Source organism: Cottoperca gobio, chromosome 5 (genome assembly GCF_900634415.1).
Source record: "Cottoperca gobio chromosome 5, fCotGob3.1, whole genome shotgun sequence".
Classification (NCBI taxonomy): domain Eukaryota; kingdom Metazoa; phylum Chordata; class Actinopteri; order Perciformes; family Bovichtidae; genus Cottoperca; species Cottoperca gobio.
The window spans coordinates 3,072,501-3,099,667 of NC_041359.1; the positions used below are offsets into that span (position 1 = coordinate 3,072,501).

Here is a 27,167-nt window from a genome sequence, read left to right on the forward strand (position 1 = left end):
ATAATTGTATTAAAAGTTCCTCAAAATAAGAGGAAAATCATTTCACAGTAAATAATAATCAAAATTCATCTAAATCACTGGTTTTACACAAACGTCCTGTAGTTATCGCGTTAACTATCTGGGTTAATTGTCCAGTTTATCAGTTGTTTTGTACTCTTAATGTTATGCTGTGAATATCATATACAAATATCTATAACATGTCACTTAATCAGGAACTGCCAGGCTAACTAATGATAGAACAGGGTCCCTTAGGAAACAAGAACCACAGTATAAGTGTATAAAGTAAGAATTCAGTTAAATGTACTTGTGTAATATGATTGTAAGAAACCAAAAATCAGGAAATTTTGACAACTTCAAAACTCTCCCTCCTAATATAATACAACAGCACTGAGTTTGTACTATTCTTTGATCATTCATAACTAAAATATGTGGTGCACCCTCATTTAAACCTTAATATCTTAAAGGAACAATCATTTCCACTCCAGCCAGTGGCTCATTTTCTTCAAACACCCTCATCATGAATCTACTGCAGTATGAAAAGAGTGTTTGTCTGTTTCTGCTCTTGACATTTTGACTCTTCACTGGTTCATTTTGATTCTATTTTCCCTCAAATGTTTCTTTTTCTGTCCTGTAGGAGAGAATCCAAGCTCAGGATATGCTGAAGATGTTTTCTACCCCTGTGAATGCGGAGTTCATTAAAAACGAGGTGAGTGACACCTCCGAGTCCTACCTGACGACATCAGAACTTCCTGCACAGGCTGTCCAGGAACAAGCAGACACTAAGCTAGAAGATAAACCAGCAGAGCAGAAGCCAGATGCACCAGCAGACACGCAGGCTGACAAACCAGCCGACTTGCCGAAGGACAAAGTGGAGGAGAAACCAGTCGGCAAAACAAAAACAGGCACGAAAGCCAAAGCAAAGGCCAAGACAGGCGACAAAGTCAAACCTGCTGCTAAGAAAGATGGAAAACAGTTGGTTAAAACACAAGCCAAGCAGGTAGTCAAAAAGGACGCAAAACCGGCTGCAAAAAAGACAGTAAAAGTTGCCGCCAAGAAGGACTCCAAAAAAGCTGAAGCTGACGACACGTCGACCACAGACTCTCAGAGCGGCAAGCAGGAGCTGTGATCCTGCAGCACTACAGACTCTATGTGCTGTTTACTTTTCTACTATTTTCTACGCGGTCTCTTCTGTGGGTGGGTGAATGAAAACGGAAAGGTTGAGTTAGTAAAACGCTGTTTCACTGCAGGTGTCACTGAAATCATTACTTGACAATCAAACTGCTAGATTCCCCAAATCAACTAAAACATTCTTTTTTTTTTTTTTTTTTTAATAAAAGCTTTGCATTTGATAGATGGTACCTGTCTTCATCTCTGTTTGCTACCTGGATTCTCTTTATGTTCTTTGTGATGTCATGTTGTGGAACCAAACACAACAGGTTTAAAGAGGGGATGGGGGGGGGGGGGGGGGGGGGGGGGGTAAATATGAGCAGAACTCAAATCAACTGTGTGAATCATTGAATTAAAAGTGATGTTTTGAAATTGCGTTGAGATTTCTTCTTCTCCTTTTTCTTTTGTTATGCAGTACTCCAAGCCACCACTGGGTGTCAGGATGGACGCATTGTTCAGTAAACTGTCACACTCTCACTGCTCATTTAACAAACCATAACAGATTCACCTCTAAGAGAAATCCTCAGGTAGTGAACTTCAAGATTTTGGGAAGTCCTGCTGTGATTTGATTTCAACCTGAATAATTCAAAGCCCAAGTGTTCATTGTTCTCCTGACTTCCTTGAAGCTCAGCACATCCCAACACTGTGTGTCACATTATAAATCTCAGAGCCTGCTTGGGAAAACGAACATGTCTAAGATTGAAGTTTAGCTCTACACTGACGTATCTGTGTTCTCTGTGGACGCTGCTGTTGGGAATTAATTAAATTTTGATTTTTGCTCTCAATCTCAACCTTAAGGTTTTCTCTACAGAGCCTCAAGTGATGGACGCTCATCATTAATGATGCATCTCCAGGTGGAAAGTAGCAAAGTGCTCAAGTACTTATTTACATTGTTTTGGTACTTTATACTTCACCACATTTCAGAGGGAAATACTTCTCACTATATTTATTTGACAACTATAGTTACTTTGCAAAATGATTGCAGTATGATTCTTTGTTCTCAATTAAACCACCCAATATATATGTACATATAGGACTACATAGAAAGTTAAAAGGCTGCATTCTTTAATGCATCAATAATAATAATTAGATAAAATTATACATAGAATAGCATCACTGCATATTTGAAGAACATGTTGCTTATAATACTTTCTACTGGATTCAAAGACCTACTTCAATTTAGATGATTTAACATGAGAGGATTTAAGTTTTTTGTTTTGACAATACTCAAAGGTTTTATTAAAGGCTGCTGGAAGACTGCAAGCTCGTGGGTGTTCTGCACAGTTAGAACTAATGGCTGTAAGTACGTACAGTAAGTTTATTTTTATAGCACTTTCCTAAGCAAATATGTACATGACACAGGATACAGGTGCAATAACAGAGTAAAATAAATACCACTTAACAAAGCATGTCGAAGCAGGAAGCTGTAGTCCAAAGGGAGTTATATTCATATTAAGCCTGAAGCAAGGTACAACCAACAAACCCTGCTCAGAAGATCTCAGAGACCTGTTGCTGATCCAGGGCTGCAGTGGCTCTCTAATGTAGACAGGGGTCTGAGCATGCAGAGTGAATGTGATCACGAGGATCTTGACTAGGTTCAAATTGTAATGGTGAACTGATCAAAAGTGTTGCAGCAGCATTCACTTATATGTGATCCAGAGACGACTTGTTAAAGGAGTCGTTGAACATTCAGGGAAAGACACTTATTCACCTTCCACAGCTACATGAGAACATAAATATTACTCTCATGTCTTGAGAGTGGTATTACTGTTCTCTCCTAACTCTTGGCAACAAAGTGAATACGTCTAGTTCCTGTCACACTATTCCTTCAAAGTGAGTGAAAAGGAAGTTACATTAGTCTCCAGTTATTCCCAACGTTATTGTCTTGTGACCCCTTAAAAAATGCAATGTCTATTTGTGACCCCTCGTCACAGCCTATGGTCTGAGTGTGGACAGGAAGTGTGAGAAAAAGGGATCATATCATTTAACGTCCATTAGAAGAATGGCAGTTTGAAGAAACAGACAGCAGTACCAGCACGGAAGCTGAGCAATGTACCGCTGTGGACAGGGGCAGCAGCAACACGTATTTTACACCACTAGAAAGCCAATATCAGTTGAAGTGTACGCTACATTTAGTATATTTTCACTGCTGTATCTTGCAATCAGACATCCCTTTTCTGACGGGGAAACTTAAGACATAATCTATGCTCTTTTCAAAGCCACCAGACTCCATTAACAAAAACAGAAATTTTACCTTGCAGAACAGGGAAAATCCGTTCTTACCAACACCACACAATAACACAACTGATGGAGGCAGCAGGCGACCAGGAGGCACCCATGATAAATACATTAGAGGCAGCAGAAACAAGCTGTGAACACAACGTTGACATCAATTACCTTTTACAGTTTTAAGTTGACTTTGTTTGGAGTCACATTTCAGGCCAGCTGAAGTCAAAACTAGTGACCAAAACAGTAAAGTTGTGTATCGGACAGTCAAACAATGAGCTGAAACTCACTATAAAGCTCTGTAAAGACAAATGGAGCTGCAGATTAGGCTAATGATTGTCTTTAAGTTGAGCACTACAAGCGGCCACCTTCACATCGTCACATTGTTGGTGAGTTGGTGCGTAGGCAGCTATGACGTTGGGATGTGTGAAGTGATGTCTGTGTAGGTTTAGCATGTGGATGAAGGATAGAGGAGACAGTCCCACTGCTGCCCTATGAAGGCCAGGCACAGACTTTGTCAGTGTGAGTCAAATGTTTAGCGAAAAATAATTTGAACTCTGTTTAAACAGTGCAGTCAGAGCTGACACAGAACCTTTACTCTGAAACACATGCAATGCAGATCTACACCCACTCATCCACCAACACAAATCCAAACACACACACACACACACACACACACACACACACACACACACACACACACACACACACACACACACACACACACACACAGACAGACACACACACACACAGCAGAATTTGGAAGAGGTCCCATGTTGATTTACCTTCAGAAAATAGCCAATTTTAGTTTTATTGAGCTCGTAGTGATTAATGTGAAGGGCAGATGGACTCAGCTGTCATGCATAAACCAGCTCCCAACCTCCTACAGCGCAGAATACATGAACAGGACCCCTCTGCTCTGCTCCAGTGTGTGTGTGTGTGTGTGTGTGTGTGTGTGTGTGTGTGTGTGTGTGTGTGTGTGTGGTGTACTGTCAGTGCTTTCTTTGTATCTTCTTACTCTTGTTTGATTGAAAGAGGGAGAGAAACACACACAGGCCACTTTGTTTTTCTGTATATTTGTGGCCTATGGATTTGACCATTGTTTCTCTAAAAGGGGTGGGGGGGGAGTACAGTAGACAACGGAGGTCAAGTCCGTGATTGGTACAGCTGTCTCTCACTGTTCTGCCTACAGCCACACCACACTTCAATACATATGTACCAAAAGTTCTTCACTTGTTCCTCTTTAAACATTACAAACTGCGTGAGTGCGGTGCATTGCTATAGGCCTGTGCGTGTATATGTTTGTGTCACATGGTCGTCCTTGTTGCCTTGGCGATGCGGTGGGCATGGAGACGGAGGTGGCAGGTTGGGGTCAGGCACAGCGGGGCGCGGAGCTGAGATTAACTGTGACTGTGACTCTGGAGAGAAGAGAATAAAACAGCAGGCTATCAAGAACTGACATGACCTCCATCTCTCCAAGTCTCCGGCTACAGGCGGCTCATCCAAAGGAAACTTTTCATTGTTCAACATTTTGGCTGAAACTTTCACGATCAGCCTTTCACTTATCTCTGAGTCAGACACTGCACAATGCTGTGGGAGGTGTTTTTGCAGAAATTGGGTGTGTTAGGCCAAGAATAAAACAGTTTCAATGGGAATGTTCAACAGATTGACTTGAGGAGACAGCCTAATATTAATCAAACAGTACAAGACAAGGTCAAACGGTAGCTGTCAGTTCCATTGCTGCTGCCGGTCCATCTCAGCGCTGTCCGGCCTCTAGTCTAAAACCAACCTTGTGTTTGTGGGACAGAGGGCTCCATTGTTGTGGTGGTTGTTCTGATGGATGCCTGGCCGATGACTTCAGCTCCGCCATGAACTGTCTCCTTATTCTCCTATAGGACTGGGATCACAGCCGTGCCGGTCTGGGCATGGGACCACAGCTGACAGGGAAGCAGAGGTCCAGTAAGAAGCTGGGCATGTATAGCTGTGGAGGCAGCCAGATATATACAGGAAAACATAACTGTTCCAGACTAAACTGCCAGTTAGCCTTTTACTGAAGATTTTCATCACCAATTAGCCACTTTGTTTTCACCTAGTGAGTCTGTGTGGACTGTTTCTATCACTCTGATAGCTTCGCATCCGTGTAAGATGCAGCGACCACCATACCATACTATTATTTTTTGGGGCTGAATAAACTACCGTGCTAAAGGCTGAAAGACATCTTCATTGGCTGAAGAAATAAGTATTCCAATGCACAATTTCACTAAAAGAACAGATCCTGCTTTCAGTCACAGTGTGGAGGGTTAAGTATCGTAGCGTGTAAAAGCCTGTGAGAAGGTATTAACTGCTCTTTTGGGAAGTTCTCAGTGCTACAGAGTATTTCAGTGAGGTTAAACTCCATGTTGATAGATAACGCTCCTCCTTCCAAGCAACTCCACTCCTCGCTACCTGTACCTTCCTCTCCGAATCTCCAGCTCTCAGCCAGAGCAGTTGGCTAGCACCAACAAGCCCCCGGATGAATGTCTGTGATTCTTGGAGGCCCTTTCGTCCTAACAAATGAAGATGTCTCCTCTGGTTGTTACGATGAATGTAGACCGGGCGATGCTCGGCTCACTGCCACCCACTTACAGAGAGACAGATGGGAGAATAAAGCTGGTGTGGCGGGGTTGGGGGTGAAGGTCAGCAAGGGAGAAATGTTAGCATGAGGACAGACAACAGAACGCAGCATAAGAGGAAAGCGTGTTTTTATATGTAACAAAAGGTGCATAGGTTGGTGGGGAGGACAGCAACATGGGGGAGTGAAGGAGACAGAGAGGAGGAGATCCTCCTTCACGAGACAGCAGGTACATGACACATTTTTGGAATAGCAGCCAATAAAAAGGTGGCAAAGAGTGTGAGAACGGTTTTGTAGACACTAGTACCTAAACAGTGGGCTAAATGCTCCCTGTCAGTGTTACCACCTTGTCCCTGGCAGAGGGAAGATGCCTTATATTTATCCACAAGTTAAAGTAACTTTGCTTTCTTGCCTTGTAAGTGTATATGGTTTGTTAAAAAGGTTTGATAGTGTTGATCTTTGCTACATGTACTGTATTTGGACCAAGCTGCATTGTGATTCTGCAGTCAAAATGACATAAAAGCAATCAAATTCCATGGATCCGATATCTTTTTCACCCCAAAGCCCTCCAGATCAGTCAACCATCAGTTTACTGCTCCTGTTGGTTTCCTCAAAGTCTAAACATACCCTGTTCTCTTTTGCAGTATTTGCAAGCAAACTTGACTACAAGCTCTTGGAAAGCTCCACTTTTGCTACCACCCTATATTTGAAAAACATGCTGGCACATATTTGAATATGAGCGGTGAGGAATCCGACCAACTCTCCTGCGCTTTGAAAAGAAGGGAAGTACATTTCCTCCTGTGCTATACCTCAGTGGAGTTACTAGCTGCTTCTACGTTACTTGAGCAGGTTACGTCCATTACATGCTACTCAATAATTCTTCTTTCCACTACAATTCAGAGGGAAATGAATGTACTTTTAACCTTCCAGCTATAGTAACCTACATATAAAACGTGCTGATTTCATATAATAAGCTGTATTGTTATGGGTTAATAGTGGATTATTGGAGTTTGTCATTGAAGTCAGCTTCATTGTTTATCCTTCAGGAGGTTTTTACTGGGGGCCAGTCATCTGCAGAGGTCTCCTCTGTCAAGTACAAGTATCTTCTCTGCACATCACAAGCCGTTTGCTCAGGGGAATGTAGTTCAGGCTCTTCACAGAGAGACAAATCTCTTTGGACCAATGACCTTTCAACCCTAAGTCTGCTTCCTTTACATCTATTCATAATAATAATAATAATATTAATAATACCAATAATAAGTCTATTTATATAACAAGTATCTAAACAATATTTGATTGTGGCGTGTTTGATTGCCACCTGTACTGAACATGAAACAAAAGAAAAGTGAAGTGGGAGCTGAGGAGGAGGTGAAAGGCTGCAGAGGATCGAGGGTGAAGATGGAGAGAGGGTGGAGGTAGAGGAGGGTCGAGGGGCTGTTCAGTGTTTGGTTAAGGCCAGATGGCAGGAGAATGGTGCCTGTAGCCCCTGGTCTGTGTGCTGCGTAGCGAGAGCTGGGAGGAATGCTCGTCTTTTCTTTGCTTTCTCTCAGTGAGTGGAGACTGCTGTATAACAGTGGATTAAGTCCCACATTCTCTTTTTAATCTCTCTATAGTCACCTTCAGCTGTTCACCCTCCGGCCTATGCTCCTCCACCTCCCACTGGCTGTCTGTTGATGTTGGGCTCGCATACAGTATATACACACACACACGCACGCACACACACGCACACACACGCACACAAAATATGACAATAGACATGCACCAAAATGTGCAATTTCGCACAGATTGGGACTGTATGTCATCTTAACCAAACATTTTCATCGGTGGTCACTCGAGGTGTGGATGACTCTCCTGTCATCCTCACTGTACTCCCATCACTACTGTGTAGATTGTGTGCTCGTATTCTAGAACTCGTACTATTCTTACGACATACATAATGACGTAGTGGGCCCATGTGGGCCTTCTCAGGGTGAGAGGAAGCTGCACTGCTACAGAGGAACTCAGTGACCCACTCCAGACCAGAGAGTCTTTCTTTTTCAGGAGACTAGAAGCAGTCATTTTCCAGAGCCTTAGCTTAACCTTAGGCTACAATGAAGCTCTTTCCGGCTCTAGATAAATGCGCACCCATAAGAGGAGCCCTCCCCACTACCACCAGCACTGCAAGCCACTAAAAGGATTCCTGCTCTTCTCTCTGTTCCCCTTCTTTTTCCCCTTCTCCTCTCCCCTTCACGTACCTGTCTTTCTTGGAAGGTCAGATCAACACAGTGCTTTCAGGAATTCAGGGAACCGGTTAGAGCCTTAACATGCAGGTGCAAGAGATTTGGTTTCAGCAAGTGTGTGGTACAAGAGGAGACGGCTAATAAGGTGGCAAGAGGTGGAGGGCAGGAAGGGAATGACTAGAATAAAAAGACAAAGCATGGGCTGGATAGTTTATGTTTGTATTGTGGTTAAAGAGGAGGAGACTTGGAGAAGATAGGAGAAATAGAAAGAATGGCAGTAATAAGCATTTATCATTAAGAGTAAAATGCAGGTCAGTCAGTTACCCTAACTGTGTTACAGTTCACATTAAGGTTAGTTGATTGTTGACTCTAAATTGCCCGTAGGTGAGAATGTGAGTATGAATGGTTGTCTGTCTCTATTTGTTAGTCCTGTGTCTCCCTGTCCAGGGTAAAGATAATACAGATAATGAATGGATTGTAATTAACATTTTATATGTTGGAAGAAGAAAAAATGTAACCCACTCACTAACCCTTTTCTGGGGCAGGATGAAAAGGGTTAGTGAGTGGGTCGTCCACAGTGGATGAAAGGAAAGGAAAGGAAAGAGCTCCATCTCCATCTTAGATGCTGTTGAAAGCTCTTAGTAACTGGACATGGAGTTACATTTATTTTTGATTTTTATAATACTGTTTCCAAAGACACTGAACCTGTATTTAATCGTTTATTTTATTTTTAGATGTAATAAATAATTCATAATGTTCCTTTCCCTGCACACTATATTCCATGTTATTTTTGATGTCCTTTTTTATTTTAACTTGTGCAAATGAATAAACTAAAAACTCAATCAAACTTATAGTATTAATAGATTGAACCAGAACAAACAAGTCATTGGTTTGAATTAATTTGAACGCAACACACGTAACCTAATCCTAAACTACATTCTGGACCTTCTTTTTCTTTCCCCCGGGGTCTTCACTGCCTCACTTGAGTGACAAGCTAACATGACTCGTCAGATTTGTCTTCATAGTTGTGTTACACTAAAGCTGTTTTACAAAGTCTGCAGAGAACCTTATCTGATGTAATGATTATCTGTTAGCATGGCTCGCTAGTTTCTCCCATTTGTGTGTTAGCAAAGAGAATACAAGTATCCCAGTGCACAACAACAGGCATGCAACAGGTCAGACCAATTGCATTTTAGGAATGCCCATTGACACAATGTCATTTTCTCCTTAAGACAAATCTTTGCAGATCAATAATTGAATATTGTCCACACAAAGGGACACCCCTAGTCCAACATTTACCATCAGACAAAAATACATCATTGCAGAGAATTGTGGTTTCATTCCTGCTGGGGTCAACCAGCGGTCTCCGGCCTACACTGTAAAAGGAAAAAGGTCATGAAGGACAAAAGAAGCAATGGGAACAAAGGGAGGAGGAAGAGGAGGGAAAGCCTGCTAGGTCTAATTAGAGTAAAAATAGGGGGCCTGATCACGCAGAGGAAACTGGAAGAGGTCGACATGACGATGAGAGTGGTACATGGAGGAGGAGGGGTGGTGAGGTTAGAGGGAGGAGAGTGGTGGGAACAAGACCTGGGCCTTCCCCTCACTACAGGGGCGCTAGGTAATGGAGGGCGGCTCTCTCTGTAGACTTAAAATCACTAGAGCAAGATGGCAAAACGTACCATTGACCCGAGCTCAGACTCCACAAGCATACATACATTTTCCCAGGAAAACAGACAGCCATCTGTGTAAGTACACCACACAGCTACTTGTGCAGCCACGCAAGCAGAGTTGTGTCCTCCATGTCCATTCTAGTTGCAGTAGCTCTATGGTGGTGGAAACCCTTGGGAGGTCCTGTGTCGTTGGGAACTCTCGCCTCTTGTTAGCCACTACATGGCTACGGTCTTTGATCAGCTCAGCTGACTCTTAAGCTCAGCTTAGTGCGGCAGGGGTCTGGAAAATCTGGGGAGAGGGAGAGAGGTAAGAAGTGGGGAGAGACGAAGGCAAAAGGGAGTAACATGATGGCACCCACTGAACCATGTATCCTCTGGTGAGGAGTTGGAAGGAAGGAAGGAAGGAAGGTGATGGGGGAAAGGCGGGTGGAGTGGAGAGGATGGGACTCCTTCCATTCCTCCCTTGACAGTCACACGCTTCACTACTACCATCACCAGAAGGCGCTGACCCAACAACTGAACTGAAGCCAGGCATGAAAGCATAGTCCACCATAGTGAGTTTAGGAAACAGTGGGATGAAAAGAATTCGTAGAACGCACTGCCTTTGTATAGATGTATAAGACTTTGGACCATTCAACGAAAGTGCTCTCACCAACCTCTCACAGAAAGATTTAAGTATCCAAAATGACATAATCAAAGCAATTAAGACATCAGTCAACAAGAATAACCTCGCCAAACACTCAACTCTCAAACTGTTTTTCTCCTCCACGTTGCTTTATTATGTATCACAGCACTTGATGCTACTGTCTAATTTGTGGAAAAGACGCCCTGTTCAACTTTATAATGAGCAGAGCCAACAGTCTCTTCAGGCACACTTGAGCCCGACCAGAGGAGCTCTCCTTGGGGCCCAGACATACATTATTAATGTGCTGAGTTAGCATTCATTCTCATGTGGGCTCTCTCGGTGAAAAACATTAACAGGAAAGACTTGACGTACAGTAATTAAAGTTTACTGGAGCTCTCTGGGAAAACAACTTGTGTACAAGTTCACATCCCAAGTGATGTATTTATCTTTCAGATGTATGACTGCATACAAATGTCCTTCATGTGACATCAAAGTGAAGCTGCTTCACTGAATAATCCATATCTGTTTCTTCAAATAGACTAATCCACAACCTGCCTGTAATTCTCCTCCAATACTGTTTACATGTCCACACGTGTCTTGCTGTAACCCAACTCCAGCTAATCTGATTGGCTCCTGATGCCTTGATTGTGTGTGCATGGGTATGATACTTTGCTAAGCACATCGGCTGGTTTCCTGTTTGGGGAGAGTCATATCAAAGAGATAAGAGCTGAGAGGAGTGAAGGGCTTTATCCATGTTGGTAATGGTGTTGGTGCCCAGACTGACATCACAGGGATTTTTTCTGGGGTACAGTCAGAGGAAGTGATGGACTTTGTCCGAACTGTAACATGTTCACAATATCAAAATCATCTTTTATTCAGTTATTCCAGAAGCTTTACACTTTCCTTTACCCTAAGTAACTCGTGTAGCTGTTTTGATGGAAAGTGAAAGATGGTGCAGAGACGTTTTCTACTGAGAGTGTAGTTTTAGCGTCAACCCAAAAAAAAAGCAATTAACACAAATCCATACAATCTGAAAAAGACAAGTACTAACTAACAGCAGGATAAGAATACGCACAGTTTGACCAAACTGCTGAACGTTGGCCTATGGTTTACATTAGTCATCTTTGTGTTTACTGTGCCACTAACCAGAGGAACTTAAAAACGTTACGTATTTTTGTTTGGTCCCCCCTGCCGCCACGAGACTTCTTGGCCGGGAGGGGAGGCTGCGGGTTTCGATAAATATACGTCTTTGACATATTGTTAAAACTGCTACTTCAAACTAAAGTTCTGTTCATTTCTTAAACATTGCACCTTTAAAAAACATATAGAAAACAGTTGGCTGTTGAGAGATTATCCAGAGTAATAGGGTCACTCCAGGAGTTCATCATCGCTCGACCGCTAAGATTCAGATGTGTTATGCTAGAAGTATCTTATGTAGCCTTAAAGCCACAGAGTCTGCATGTAGAGGAAGTTGGGGTTGGTGGATGTATGGATCAAACAAACATGGGACTTTTACCCAGGAGACCAGGTGTTTGTGTCCCGAATGACACCAAAAGTCAATGTTGACACATCTGTAACTTCAATAACGTAACAAATGTACTTATTTTAAGCCAAACCATTATACATTAACCGTGTGTTTAAAATTGCAATCATTATGGGAACGTAATTTTCTAGGAGCCAGGGTTGCAATGGCAAATAACTTATTTTTTCATTTAGGCAGGAGGACTACAGGCAGCAAGTGTTTTACACTCAAAACATTGCTGAGTTGAGTTTTTCACTCGGACTTGTAACGCCATATCCACAGTGTCAAAGTGTTATGATTCAAAATGAGAAAACCCCCACTGCTCCACCCACTGCACTGGACCTGAACACTTGTTTTGCCTCTCTTTCATCTCTTTTGCCTCTCGTGCTCAGTTGACCTCTGTGCTCTGACCACAACTCACCCCGTATGTCAAGCCCCTCATTACCGACACTGCAAACCTGAACACACAATGGTTACGGTCACACATACGTACACCCTGAATATGCAAAACTGTAAGAATAGTGGGGATGAGAAAGGCTTGGAGAATAATAAACCAGGGTTGGCTTGTCCCATGTGAAGACCTCCATGTATGGCTCTTTCTATGTGTGTGAATTTGTGAGTGTGTGCGTGTGTGTGTAGTTAAGGGTTTTCAAAGACATACTTAGTGCCGGATAAGTGCGGTCACATGCATGTTCACATGTTCTGGTGTTTTTGTGACGTTATGGTAGATCAAGTTCAAGCTTCAATTGGTAGGAGAGGTAAGAAAAGAAAGAAAAGGGCAAACAGAAAAACCAAAGACGGAGACAAATGGACACTCATTAAAGCAGAACAATAGGACCACCAACAACATCCTGCTTTACATTTCTACTATTTATTCTTAGGTGAGTAATATTTTTGTTACATTCAACGTCTTTTAAAACCAACCTTGAGAGTATAGGCAAGAACATGGCTGTTGCGTGTGTGTGTGTGTGTGTGTGTGTGTGTGTGTGTGTGTGTGTGTGCACAGGGTGGGGGTGAGACATGTCTCTTTCAGATGTGATAAAACGGCCATGTCTCTGAGACGGAGATTAGAATGATGGAGTTAACCTGAAGTGAATTGAAGGTAATGTAATGAGTTGAGCTGATCGGGTGTGCAACTGTGGGAAAACAGCTTTCTGCTCTTTCCAAAGACACAAAAGACTGGAGTGTGTCTGCGTTTGCAGCTCGCAAGGATGTACAGTCGGGTGAACTCTCGCTCGCTCTCTATCTTTCTCGCTCTTCATTTGTCGCGGTTGCCATGGTGATGGGGGAGGCTTGCCTTGGCGGCCCATAATTTCCAGAGAGCTTGTCTGGATGTGACACGTCCTTTTCAGCCAGGCATTGTTTAGATGCTGATTTACGTGTGTTTGTTGCACTTTACCACCACCTCCTCCGCAGCTCCAGCGGGGGCAGCAAACCTTTAAAGGATAATGCGTCCAAGGCCTGGTGAAACAGGGTTTGATTGATACAGAATCAAAGTCTTCAATTGGATTGGAACAATTTAGCAAGAAATGCTTGATTATTTTTCATTAATGAAATGGTCATTATGACTTTACCTATGCTGGTTCCTCTCCTGAGCTAAATCTTTTTCTTCCCCTCTCTGTTTGAAACAGTGCTTGTTTTCCCAACCAGCCCATCCCTCTTCCCTCCTCGTAGGCGTTCCTACAACACAGAGGAGTCCAATCACTGGCTAGCCCCTTACCCCATCCCTCCGTGGTCAGCCTGTTAAGGACTTTTTGTGTTCACGTTTTTTTTTCTCCCTTTTACTTTTTTTTCCTACTATCCCTCATTGAGCCACTTGAGCCTGGAGCAGATGGAAAGATTGTAGTGGGGCAAAGTAAGCAAGCAGCAGAGAGAGAGAAAATTGGAAGAAGCCATGCAGAGAGTGAGGCAGCCCAGCGACAATGCTTGATTGAACTGAACCACTGACCACCAGAAAGGCTTTCTTCCACTTTGACTGAGCCCCAGAGAGATTAAGGAATCAGATAGCACAGTCCTCAGAGGAGACATCAACTCATCGTCCCAACTGACGGGCAAATACCAGTCCAGGACGTGGAGAGCTCAAGCAAAGAGTTAGAGACGAAGAGAAAGAGGGGATATCTACAGATGACAGATCAAGCAGAGAGACAAAAGGAGATGCCCAGAGTGACCAGATAGAGAAGAGAAAAGTGAAGTAACAGGTTTGCTACAGGTGTGTCCACAAGGACAGCTCAAAGAAAAGGGCGACACATCAGAGTCAGCCGCACAAACAGCTGTTGCAAGTAAAACAGGGAGTGAAAGAGCGAGAGCAGACATAAGTAGAGGGACAGAGCTAGATAAGGATGGCCAACTCAGGTCTCCAGTTGTTGGGTTATTTCCTGGCGTTGGGCGGCTGGATCGGCATCATCTCCACCGTTGCCTTGCCCCAGTGGAAGCAGTCGTCGTACGCTGGCGATGCCATCATCACGGCCGTGGGTCTGTACGAGGGGCTGTGGATGAGCTGCGCCTCACAGAGCACAGGACAGGTGCAGTGCAAGATCTTTGACTCCATGCTCTCGCTGGACAGTGAGTACGATGTTTGAATTTGGCTTCACAAAACATGACTAACTTGAAGTGGCTTTTGCTTGATAAAACTTCTTCCTGAATATGATCATTAAGGCATATTGTAAGATTAGGATTATTCTCATACTTGAAACATGATATGACTAACAAAATCTGAAAAAGAATATTAGTGGGCTGAAGGGTAACTATGAAGCTGATTAAAGGATATTTACTGGATCATTTGTCAGATAATGGAAAAGCATGGTTAAAATGTAGGTAAAGTATTATCTGCTTGTGAAGCATCTCTAACTCTTTCCATCACACTCTATACTTCACACTGTTTCACATCACTTTCTATCTTGAATGCTCGAGTTTCATTTTCTTTATTAATCGTCTTTTTGTTAAATATCCGGCGATATATCCATGCTGTTGTAATACAAATCACAACAGTTATTGTAGCTGGCCCATTCATTTGTCCCCACATCGTATTAATCACAGCAAACAAGAAGGAAAACAAGTCCCCAAGCTATCTGCGACACATTCAATTCAGAAGCTGTAAATCTCACTTAAAATGCTTCTGTTCAAATTAAAACTCCAAAACATCATGAAATGTAATGTGTGAGGAGAGGGAGGGGGTCAGGAATGTGGGGTTCAGACATAAATTAGCTCAGAATATGAGCCTCTTGTCATCTCCAATCTGTATGTGGGACCTAGTGACTCATAATTAATGGCACACAGATTATAGGAGTCCATCCATTTAGTGTCCGCTTAAATCATCCTATTAGAGATTCTAATGAAAGACTGCAGGGGGTGGGCTCGGTCAGAAGTCATTTTCATAAAACAATGAACACTTTTTGTCTGTTTTTCTCTGTGGTTTGAGGCCGATGTGTGCTGTGGCACGCTTGCCTTGAAGCAACAAATGAGGCACTTTGCAAACATTTTGGTATCTTGGGGAGTCATTATATAAAAACACTTTTTGTGGCATTCTGTGTGACGGGCGCCCGAGCTGATCTCGCATCTCCTTTGGTTCATTGCAGCAATAAGAACAGTGTATTGTCCTTGGGGATGAATAGGGGCTGTTCGGAGAAGAAAAGGGCAGTGTTGAGCCAAACACCAGAGATATTCCCAGAATGCGCTCCGTCTTCCCCACACGCGCACATTGTTCCATTTGTCCAATAACACACCCAGTGAGTACAGACTCAGACAAACAGCGAATAAATTCTTCTAAAGGGTTATGCACCTCTGAATGAACACAGTACTGGAAAGTCATGACCGAGCATTCTTGATCAATCACAGGTTTATTCAGGTGCTTCCCCAGACAGATTATGAAATGGAGCAGATCAGCATCCAATCATGTGTCCGGGGTCAGAGTTGGCACTGCAGGTCTGAATCTTGATTAAACACCCCTCTGGTGTTGGTTTGATCCAACAGTAACATTGATGTGAGTTCTGAAGGGCTACATTCGCAGCAGGAGCAGCATGTGATGGAGGGTCTAATTGTTCACCAGACTGTGCTCCACTGATCCAAGCAGCCGTAGTGGAAACTGTTGGATGTGCTACAGGTTTACTGACTATAATGCTCAAAGAGGAGATAATGATCAGTTCAGAAGGATGGTTATTTTTTTTAGAAGAGTGCGGGTGGTGGTGCTGAAAGGACAGCGTTTCAGAACCAGAAACATCCAAGCGTGATATTAAAGATACAATGACTTGCCTCTGCCACTCGGTTCTGTCATCTTAAACACCTTGTTTTCACTTAAGTGTAAGGAAAACATATGGTGTTTGTTTGTCTGATGTAAACTCATGTAAAAGTGTAATCCTGCCTGCTGAATGCAGATTCAGATTCAGCAGACAAGGACACTGCGTTTAGGAAAAGTTGCCTCCAATTTAATACTTTAAATATTATTGATCAGCTTCCCAAATGAGCTTAATCAGTTGTCAAGTAACTATCCACACACCAATTCCCATTAATTGTCGTTTATTCAGGGATTCTTATGGTCAACAAATGCCATGAAAAAAACAAAGCCAACAATGTGTTAGTCCACCTCGCAATACTTTCCTACTTCCTGCCCCAAGCACAGTGGTTCCTACTGAAAAGGTAAATCTTTAAAAATCACAAATATCTACTTTTACACAAGGATCATCAATTTCCTATAACAGCTGGTCACTGTAGTTTTTAGTAAATGCTACTGAAACAGGAGGAAAGAGAGTATTTGAGACTATTTTCAGCTGTAGAATAATCCACATTTGGCCAAATACACACACGGTGTATGTGAGATACACCGTGTGTTCATGGTAAAGAAGGAACATGTCACCCAGTGCAACAGTGAGGCTCATTGATGTCTTTTTAAGCGTTTTTGGGGCAGAGGAATAAAATATAAGATCTATCAGGCTTATGTATTTTGTGTATATAAGTATATAATGTTTGTAGCAGGTAATACAATTAGGAGCATTATATTAGTGTTTTATTTGATGTAAAAGTGGAACATGGGAGTTTAGTTTCATACTTGTGCTGTGAGTGGGCAAACAGATATTACGTACATCAGAGTCACAAGTGACCTCACAATGGGACCTAACAATGCTCTCACACACACACACACACACACACACACACACACACACACACACACACACACACACACACACACACACACACACACACACACACACACACACACTCATTGAAAGCTTGTGGCTGGCACTGCCAACCTTGGCACTGGAGAGAGAGGGCCTAGTGGGTGAGCCAGCCTATCCCCATCTCCCTCCCTCCCTCCCTCCTTTTAGCCTTTACTTTACCCTAAAGGCCCCCAAACCCCCTTCTGGTTTGTCACCAGCTGAAACTGGTCAGAGCATCGGCCCTAACCCCTGCACACCCTCAGCAAAAAGAGGAATGCTCAGAGTGGATGAAAGAAATTAAAATGAAACCTTTTCTCTGTTGAAGACTTTTCAGAGGCTCCATCAAAAGGAGCCGTGGAGCCATAAATCAGACTTCAAAGATTGTTCCGTCCTCTTCCCCCATCATAAGTCCCTCAGATCAGCTTCTGAAATGCTACTTCACTGCGGCACCATGAATGATGGTGTGTGTGTTTCTGTCACAATGACAAATGATGACTTTAGGTTCCTGCTCAGGCTGTTGATCTACAGCTCTTTTTCAAGTTATTTTTATTTTTTCTAACACACGTCTCATTCTGTTGTATTCCAGTTTAGCATTTTATTCTTGACATTGGACTCAGTCATTTGACAAAAACATCTACAGATCCGACTCCTAGTTTTGTGTGAATGAAAGCTCTGGAGAAAGTTATTATACTATTGACAGTCAATTCTATTCTATTCTCATTATATTGCTAATCTTGGAAACAATAGACTTTTTCTAGAACTTTGAAGATTATGAGGGAAGTTTCTGTTTTTGGTCAAACTATTCTAGTTGAGAGTGAAAGTTAATTCTTGACCTTAGAAACAGTTCAAATTAAATCTTAACTCAAAGTCCACAAGGTGTTTTCTTTTGTTTGAATATGATGAGATGAATTTGAAAGCTCCAGAATTTGAAGCTTAATTTATTTATGTTGATTTTTTTGTCAAACTATTTTGAACTATTTACTCATTTTATTCTTGATCTTGGAAACAATAGTTTTAAAATACAATTGTCACTTATGGTCCTCTTAATGGCTCTTTCACAAAGTTAAAGGCTTAAGATAAAAGCTTTTCTATTCCATCTAATTAAACAGGAAAGGTCATTCTTCCATTTGGAAACAGTTGAACAAAATCTTCATTGAAGGTAATCTTACTATCTTTTATCCAGAGCTTTGACAACTATGAGATGCAGTTGAAAGTTGGGTGAAGAGCTTAACTATTGACAGACAATGCTCTACTGTTCTCTTCTACTCTTCTCTGTTCTAGTTCAGCGTGACACTTTATTGTTGACCTTGGAATGTCTGACACAGAAACTCTCAGATTCACCCACTTCCTTTTTTTCCAAAGCTTTGAAGACCATGTTAAGAGTTAAGAATAAAAAGAAAAACTATTATATTCTGCTTAAGTCTATTCAGTGATGCTGCGTTTGTGGCTTTGATGTAATTTGATCCTTGCATTTCTCCTGTGATGTAAAAACACTGGCGTACACTTTAAGTCCATTTTATTTGAAGCTAATGCCTGTGACCTTGGCTGTTAAACCTGTATGAAAGGCTCTGTTTTGTTTACTTCAAATACCATTTAACCCTTTTTCAGCATTGTTAGATATCAGAATAAGGATATTAGACTTTGCATGTGTTCTACCGCTGCTGTGATTTCAACAACTCTCTCGCTTATGGTAGATAAGACAAACTCCATCAGTATTTTGACAGTGTCATCAAGCGCTTCGCATCGCTTCAAACACTTTAGTGAGCGGTTGTGTTTGAGGCAGCAATGTCTGATCACTCTGGCGACAGCCCCATGAAAACAATCTTGCTTTGTGACAAAGCCACACTAATCCCACTGTGTGAAACATGTAAAGCAGGCCCTCCTACAGCTGCTCTGTGTGAGAGAGAGATGTGTGTTTCATCTGTGTCTATTCCACCTACAGTAATTGCATGTGTGCAGATATTGTGCATTTGTACATATGTGTATGTGTGTGTGTGTGTGTGTGTGTGTGTGTGTGTGTGTGTGTAAATATGTTCCTCCCACTAAGTTATGTGTGTGCTGAGGCCTGTGTGGGCGGCACATTAGATTTTTGAGAAGGCAAAACCACACTGGAATGATCTGGAGAAAGATTTACAGGATCATTTAAGGTCCCAGAGCTTGGCTAGGAAAGTCACCTCTGGAAATGAAAAGGCTGGAATTCCCCTGCTGGAACATAGGACAGTGGTGGACTCTCAGAAATGCATGTGGTCTCCCATCAATCCTGCATGGCCTATGTAGCTTCATTCCCTTATAATTATCACTTTAATGTCCAGAAATATGCATTTTATTCCAAGTGATGGACTAAAAGACTCTATTTATTTTCTCATCTCCTCACCACTTTCTTTCCTCTCCACTCTTTTTGTTTGCCCTCTCTTTCTTCCATATCTTCTATTGTATCTCCATTCTGTGCTGCCTCCTCCTTTTCTTTTCTTTATCTAGTCCACATCCAGACATGTCGGGCCCTCATGGTAGTGTCAGTACTGCTGGGCTTCATGGGCATCATCATCAGTGTGGTGGGCATGAAGTGCACTAAGGTGGGAGATAACAACCCAGCAACCAAAACCCGAATCGCTGTGACCGGAGGAGCTCTCTTCCTGCTTGCAGGTAAGATATATGCTGTATTCTGTTAATGCTTTATTTAGTTTGTAACCAAAAATATATTGCTGCATCTACAGTGCATTTAGCAAGAGTGGTCTGGTATTTCTCTAGCCTGAATCTCTCACCGGGGGTCTCCTCTGTAATTAGAGTCCCTGCTGTAAACAGGAAGTGGTCATTTTAGAGGCATTAGTCGCTGACCTCAGCCATAAACCACAAGCCCAGGGGAGAAAATGAACTAAATAAGGATTCTCCAAATCATTTGTGTGTTGTTGTAGCTACAGGGAATGCTGCAGGCTTAACTGACACAGAGTAATAATGCACTCTTATTAATATTGTGTCCCTCCACAGGTATATGTACACTGGTGTCTGTGTCCTGGTATGCCACTCAGGTGTCCTATCAGTTCTTCAACCCAAACACACCGCCCAACGCCAGGTGTGTAAAATAACTGCTATTGCTGAATAACTCATCTCAGATGTAAGATTTTATATGTGACCTTCCCTCTAGTGGTCCTTTACTTCGTAGTAGAATGTTGGCCCCTAAAATGCTCTCAGAAATAAGGGTAAGTGAATGTTCTTTAGTGTGGGGTTGTCATGCAGGTGATCCTTGTTCATTATTGAAGGTAAATGTGACACATTTTATTCAGCATATGCCATTTTCTTTACATAATCTAAAAACTATCAAATTATCCATTGGAGGTTTTGTTGCAGGATTAAAGAGACACAATCTACCGGGTTAACCTCTGTTTAATTGTATGGAACTTGGAACACTGGATAATGTCATGTACACAATATTGCATTTATCTTGCCTGATGACAAAATAAAGCCAGGAACGTGACAACCAAGGAACAAAACCCCCTTTATAAAGCTGTCCTTCTACTGTTTCCTGAATGACCAAAAGTGCAAGGCACTTACACAAAGTGAATGAGTGGATGTTGAGAGGAGTGCAGAGGTGGAAATGAGAAACTGACAGAAAGTAATGCTGATCTATAGAGTAGTGTTTCATTCTCTCTTTTCTTCTTGTTTATTGTCATATTTTTAGAGCAGTCTGAAGCTGGATATGTTAAAGCTGTTTCCATTCAAATAAAGTGCCACCTCTAATATTGATAATGGTGACAAATAGTAATTGTCACCATTCCAAACCACTGCTGTATAGTTACAGCAGTGGTGAGGCTTCAACAGTCATCGATGTTCAGTGCTGCAGAATCCTTCATTATTGCTGATACAAATGGCTAACATCAGATGCTAACAGTTGACAATTATGCCTGATAAACATGGCTAGCTTTAGCTGCTAACAGTTGTATTAAAGCTAATATTTTAGTTGTGCTCAAATAGTATCCATTTATTTTTATCGAGCAGCCGTAACATAAAGTTATTTTTATCCATGCCAGTGTTTGCTACTTTGTGTTTTAACATGTAGTAAGATAAAACGATTAATAGACAAAAAGATTTATCTGATTTTAGTTGCCTTTGCCTTCCTCGCAACTCGTCAAATACGGCAGCTCGGTCAGTAGCCCTATGCTTCTAACTATGATGCTCTACGTACCCTTCTGGTGTCCCATTCACTCTTGTTTCATGCATAACCTTTCAAAATAAACTTCTGTGTCCACAGGAAAGAATTTTTGACTTTTTGTTTCACATGGAATTGTTTTTTTTCCCTATCAATCCACCCGACCTCGTAGCTACGGAGACTTTGTCGCTCTTTAGACCACGTCCCTTAACTTCCTCCTTTACTCCCGCCGACTACAGCCACATACAGTGTCATACTTTGAAACGTAGGGACACTGACCAAGCTGCCATATTTGACGGCTGCCCTCAGAGGTGGGCCTACTAAAAATGAGGAAATACAGAGGCGGTGGATCTCGAGACAGGCAGTATCATATCCCCACACACCCCATACTGTCTGTCTCATTATGGTCATTTTGACAATTAGTAAAGTGGTTTCTAAGATAAACTAATTATTTAGATTATTATATTTGTCAGAGTTATTCATAATAACATATTCAAAGAAGTGAAAACAGGTAAACTCACAGACTTTACTGTACACCTGTCATCCTTTCAACCTTTCCCTCTCTCTCTTGCACAGGTATGAGTTTGGCTCGGCCCTGTTTGTGGGCTGGGCCGCGGCCAGTCTGACGGTGCTGGGCGGTGCCTTGCTGTGCTGCTCCTGCTCTAAAGAGGAAATGCGAGGGCAACAATATTACCGCCAATCACAGCCTTCCACAGCCAGGGAGTACGTGTAAACCCTCACCCCTTCCAGCAGCCACCCAAACAGAGAGCATCGGACACACTTGGCACTCCCCCCTCCTCAAATTAAACCTGTTAAAAAAATTAAAAAAATTAAAAGACTATCATGTGAACACACATGCAATCATGTAGGACTTAGACAGTGGCATTCATACACACAGGTACACACACAGCATTACACATACACACACATTATCCACCAGTAGGAAGTATTTTGGTGGCTAGATAAACTACAAACTTAATTAAATTTGTGAGCAGACGACCTACATATTTCATGTCAATCATCGAGCTTATAATGATATGAAGCTTTCAATTGTGAATAGAAACCTTTCATGTGCATTAATGTCATTTTTAAAATCTACTTGAAATAAAGTGCAGCTGCTTAAATCTGACCGCAAAAATCACAACTACTCACACAATCATCCACTTTAAAATACAAAAGTAACAAAACATTGAAAGGCTAAATGTCAGCAGATACCCAGAGACAATGGACATGGAGCTAGAAAAAGCGGTACTGCAAAACTTGCTGAACTTTCATTGGCATGTCCTATGCTTCCTGGTTGGAGCTGCATCTGTGTTTTGCCTCCATATAGCTTTGTGTATTCACCCTCCACTGGTGCAGATATATTGTGTAAAGGGAGAGTCCTAAATACACTATACAGAAACTTGAGAAAGTTACTGAACTACAATCTCACCGAGGACAACAGGTCAGTTAGGCTGATCACAGAGGACACTGATCTCCCCTAACCCTAACCCTTTAAGCACAGCAGCAGGTTAACACAGAGCAAGCGTAGAGGAGCTCTTACAGTTAGTTAGTCTTACTGTGGTGCAACTATCCAGTCAGCAGTACCTAACTTAAAAATGAGCAGGATGAATTTAACTGCCTAATTGTGTTTGATGAAAAGCCCATTCTAAAACAAATATTATATGTAAAGTTTATATAAACGTTAGTCCTATGGAGACCTTTGAGTTTAGACTCTGGAATCAAAGTATCCACCAAGTGATAGTTTTTATTTGACTGTAAACCGCCGCTGGGTTGTTAAACCAGATCTCAGTAACTACGGCCTGATAAAGACAGTTTACAGTAGGCTATGTGTGATTAATCTAACCAGAATGACCATAAAGACACAGTGTCCTCAAGCAGCCATTTTGTAACAGCTGACGAACTCCCTCACTTTAAAATAGCTAGTTCTTAAACAGTCCTCTTTTACTCAACAATCTGCACATGAACACACAAACTGAGCTGCAGGAGTGAATTGTTAATAAAAGGTGCCTGCTTTGTTGGACTGAGTTTGAATGATGTTAATGATCATTCCACCATTTTACTCTAGACTAAGAGAAAGTGGAGGCTCTCATGAAGACATATCACCACGCTCCATTTACTAACACCATCTTTTCACATTCATACACTCCTTCATCTCCTAATCTCTTGTATAACCAAAACAATGTCTAAGATCTAAGCTAATTCATGTACTTCTCACGCATGGGTAAGCTCACTGGAGATCATAAGCTATAAACCACTAGTGCAGCATCATTATTTTACTATAAGGTAGCATGATGCTTAAAACAGAGTTGTACATATTATAAACCATGTCACTTTCACGTCACTGCAGTTGAACTACAGGTATTGATGAATTACAATAGTTATCCGCAGCATTTTTTAAAGGTGCCTCGCATTATAGCCTGTAAAACTCAACAGTGTGTTAAATAGACTCTCGAGTTCCCTCTTTATGCTCCCACATACATTTGCCTTCATTTGTGTTTCTGAAAGAGCCTGGCTATCTCTGTTCCAGATAATAAAGCCATTAACTCTTCTTAGAATTGCTTCCAGTCCCCCCATTTCCGAGCTGTACGGCCTTTCTCCTTGTTAAACACTTGTTTGTGTAGTGCTCTGTTTTTGTCAGATTGGGGGGGGGGGGTTTAAGGTCTATAGGAAATTCCTTGTGCCCTTTAAATAAAGGGGGATGTCAGGCGTCAATGGTCTGTCATTAGCAGCTGTGCTTTGAATAGTGATTGCTCAACAACAAGTCTGAAAAGTCTACCTGTGAAGCTATGGCCAAAGAAAAGAGTGTGTATTTCTCAAAATGTCAAACTATTCCTTAAAAAAATAACATCTGAACAAGTAGCTAACTAGGCTACAGCCAGATAAATCTGACTTAATATGTTGTATTTCCCCTCCATCATTATTAATATTTATTTGAGGTATGTAATCTCTTTAAACTGCAGATTACTGGTGAGCTGAATCGTAGCATCCCCTTCCATGCTCCTTCTCATTGACTTCCATTATTTTTTGCTAACATCTTTATATTCTTCCTGCTTTCTAACACTTCATAGCTGTTGTGAGAATCTGAGCGGTCTTGATGTGTCTCTTATTTCCCCTCCTGTCCTCTAATCCTGTTCTTCTCTGACTGTCTTCTTCTCTCCTCTAATTCAGGGCAGAGTTGTTGAGTGAAACTAGTTTCCCTGACTGATCAGCCCCTGCCTTTTTATCGAAGACTGTCCGACTGTCCAACCACTGTCTTCCCCTTTTTCTCCCTGTTATCTCTTAGACCCTCAATTTGGACCTCTTGAAGTAGAATATTCCCTTTTCCTCAGTACTACATCTGCACCTTATTAGTCTTATTGGGAATCAAGATGCATTGTCTTCTCCCATTATTTTGTTACCTTCTGAGCCTTTTTCTGTAAATATGGACTCTTAAAGGATATGTGACTAGACCTTCTATTTAAGAAATGAGATGGCCTCCACCCTTTCAGCCTGTCAACCCTCTACTACACCTCCCACACCCTCCCCTGTCTCTCTATTGGCCGAAAGTTAACAATGAGTTGAAACCCCTTGTGGTTCTGTTGCGCTGATTTATGATTTTACTTATATCCTATGACCTCTGGGTGTTTTTGTAAATGTGTCTTTTGTTTGTTTTGTGCGCTGTGACTGTACTTTGACTGAAACATGTCTTTTTTTTCCCTTTTGAATTGCAGACCAAATGTTAAAAGTACCCCACCAGAGAAAAGGGAGCAGTACTTGTAGTTTGGGAGAGTCTTCTGGCCATACCATGGTTTAGATTCTGTCAACAGACAAAACCCTCTCACTGAGGAATTCAAAACAGACAAACAGACAAACAGACACCATTAAAGAAAGAATTTATGAAAAGCAACCTTTCAAAGCATATTGCAGCAACATCAATTTGAGTCTTTGTTGAAGTAAAATAAAAGTGTTTTGGAATGTTTTATGATATATTTGCTTCGGTAGGATGAGAACGATGATATCCTGGTCTTGTCTGTTTTGTTGACTTTGGGAGAGACAGTCATTCAGGGTATGTTTTCTATAACATGTTAAAATGCCCGGGTGTATATACCACCTACTCTATTGTTTTATTTTTATTTTTACTACATATAAAATGTTTTACTACTTGTGCCTTATAACACATGTTTGTGCACATGTATGTTTTGGACTTGCGTTCTTTAAAGTCTCCCATCCCTTCGGAGGGATGCTTCCATAGTTCCTCTGCCAGCAGTTCTGTGTGCCTTTTTCTATTGTTGGATTTCTGAAAATGAATGTGAAGCTACTCTACAGTACCACTTATGAAACAACAAATACATACATACCATTTATCTTAAGCATAGTGCCTTATGCCACTGTTTGTAATAAGCTGTGTGCCTGTTTCCAAGTAGCCTGGATTGAGGATATACCCAGTACATTCATTTTGTTTGGTTAAGTGCCAATATGATTCTGTGTGAATGACAGAGTCATTGTATTTCTGACTCTAAAGGACATACTGTACTGTGTGTTGTCTCCTGTACTAAGGAACGCCAGTTTGCTGAGTGTTCAAATGCCCTTTTGATGCCTGCATTTATTTACCATGCCATTCCTTTCTCTAATATTTACCTCCTCAATGTTGTGTATCATCTCATTTACAGTATACCCTTGTCTGTTTCTTCTAGAATAAAGTAAACAGAGACATAAAAATGGACTTGAGTCAGTTGTTTCCTAACTTTTCATACTCGCCTGACTTTTCGCCCATTCCTCCCACTCGTTCCTCCTTTCCAGCTCAAATACTTATTTTGCTCCCCGTTGTTCAGTAATTGCAGACGTGGAATTCCACTTCTGCTCCACCGGACTGTGGCACAAAGGTGGACTCACAAAGTTAACTTGCTCACCACTGCTACAGCTGATAACAAGGCTCGAATGTTCTTCTTGTGTTTCAGCTACCAAACACTTGGTAAATCACGAGCTTGGAGTTCTGGGTTAGCTTTAAGCGGGTGGACCCAGTTACGTTTTGTGAGCGTCAAAGATTTTACATCCCAGCTAGTGATACTATTTCTTTATTGAACCCTAAAAGGTTATTAGATAGGTTCAAAATGATTTAAGTCGATTTCCACCTGCCCATATGTACATTACATACTGAATTTCCCTCGGGATAAATAAAGTATCTATCTACAAGAGTTATTGGTCTCTGTAGTCATTCCTCCGGTCTATACTCGCCACGATGAAATCGTCCTCTTTAAGCAATTCCAAGGTAAGAGATAGGGGACCTAACCCTAACCCTAACCCTAACCCTAACCCTAACCCTAACTCTCATTCTGGGCAAAGATGTATTCCAAAGTTCATCTAAAACATTTATGATGCATTAGCAATCTGAGTTAGCATATCAAGCAAATGTTTTCCAAAGTTACAGTCTTTGTCAACCCAGTCACTTGACAAGAATATCAATACTGGACGATTCTGCAAAACTCCAGAATACATTTTATATTTTATGTCCTGCAGAAATGTTTTTAAATTCTTTTATTCCTACCATATCTGCACATAGTAACCACGGTACGTTAAAGGTCCTATATTGTAAAAAGTGAGATTTCATGTTTTTTTATTTATTATAAAGCATGTCTAGGTGCTATATAAACACTGTGAAAATATAGAGTCGCTAAATCCACAGAGAAATGCACACTGCCCGTATTCATGTATGCTCAGACAGTGTGAGAAAAATAATGTGTTTTTTTAATTAATTTAAGTGTGTAAACATGTTCTACTAGAAACACAAAGTACAAGTATCTTTCCCCTTTAAAGTTTATGTATAATATGCTTCAACTGCATGTCGTTTTTC

General features: G+C 41.6%; 2 protein-coding genes across 3 annotated transcripts in view; both read left to right on the forward strand.

The window, feature by feature from the left end:
- The window catches only part of p3h1 (prolyl 3-hydroxylase 1), a 12,574-nt gene extending 11,225 nt beyond the window's left edge, over positions 1–1,349 (forward strand). Inside the window, exon 15 of the mRNA XM_029431740.1 lies at positions 635–1,349. Coding sequence (XP_029287600.1) covers positions 635–1,126 — 492 coding nt within the window. The 3' untranslated portion in view covers positions 1,127–1,349. The remainder of the gene's footprint in view (positions 1–634) is intronic.
- Positions 1,350–13,832: 12,483 nt separating this feature from the next.
- cldn19 (claudin 19) lies at positions 13,833–26,039 on the forward strand. Of its 2 annotated transcripts, none has more exons than XM_029431351.1 (5): positions 13,833–14,602; positions 19,669–19,833; positions 20,176–20,260; positions 21,911–22,057; positions 24,506–26,039. In XM_029431351.1, exons 1-5 carry the CDS (start codon positions 14,380–14,382, stop codon positions 24,540–24,542), a joined length of 657 nt encoding a protein of 218 aa, XP_029287211.1. In that variant the 5' UTR covers positions 13,833–14,379; the 3' UTR covers positions 24,543–26,039. The 2 variants fall into 2 exon arrangements, with proteins under 2 accessions (XP_029287211.1, XP_029287210.1); XM_029431350.1 differs by having other exon boundaries at positions 25,048–26,039.
- The last annotated feature ends 1,128 nt before the right edge of the window (positions 26,040–27,167 follow it).

Excerpts from the sequence above, each read along its gene's own strand:
- cldn19 (XM_029431350.1), top strand. The coding sequence starts at position 14,380 with ATGGCCAACTCAGGTCTCCAGTTGTTGGGTTATTTCCTGGCGTTGGGC. Across the intron at positions 14,603-19,668 it reads CTCCATGCTCTCGCTGGACA|TCCACATCCAGACATGTCGG; the intron begins GTGAGTACGATG and ends TTCTTTATCTAG. Across the intron at positions 20,261-21,910 it reads AACACACCGCCCAACGCCAG|GTATGAGTTTGGCTCGGCCC; the intron begins GTGTGTAAAATA and ends TCTCTTGCACAG.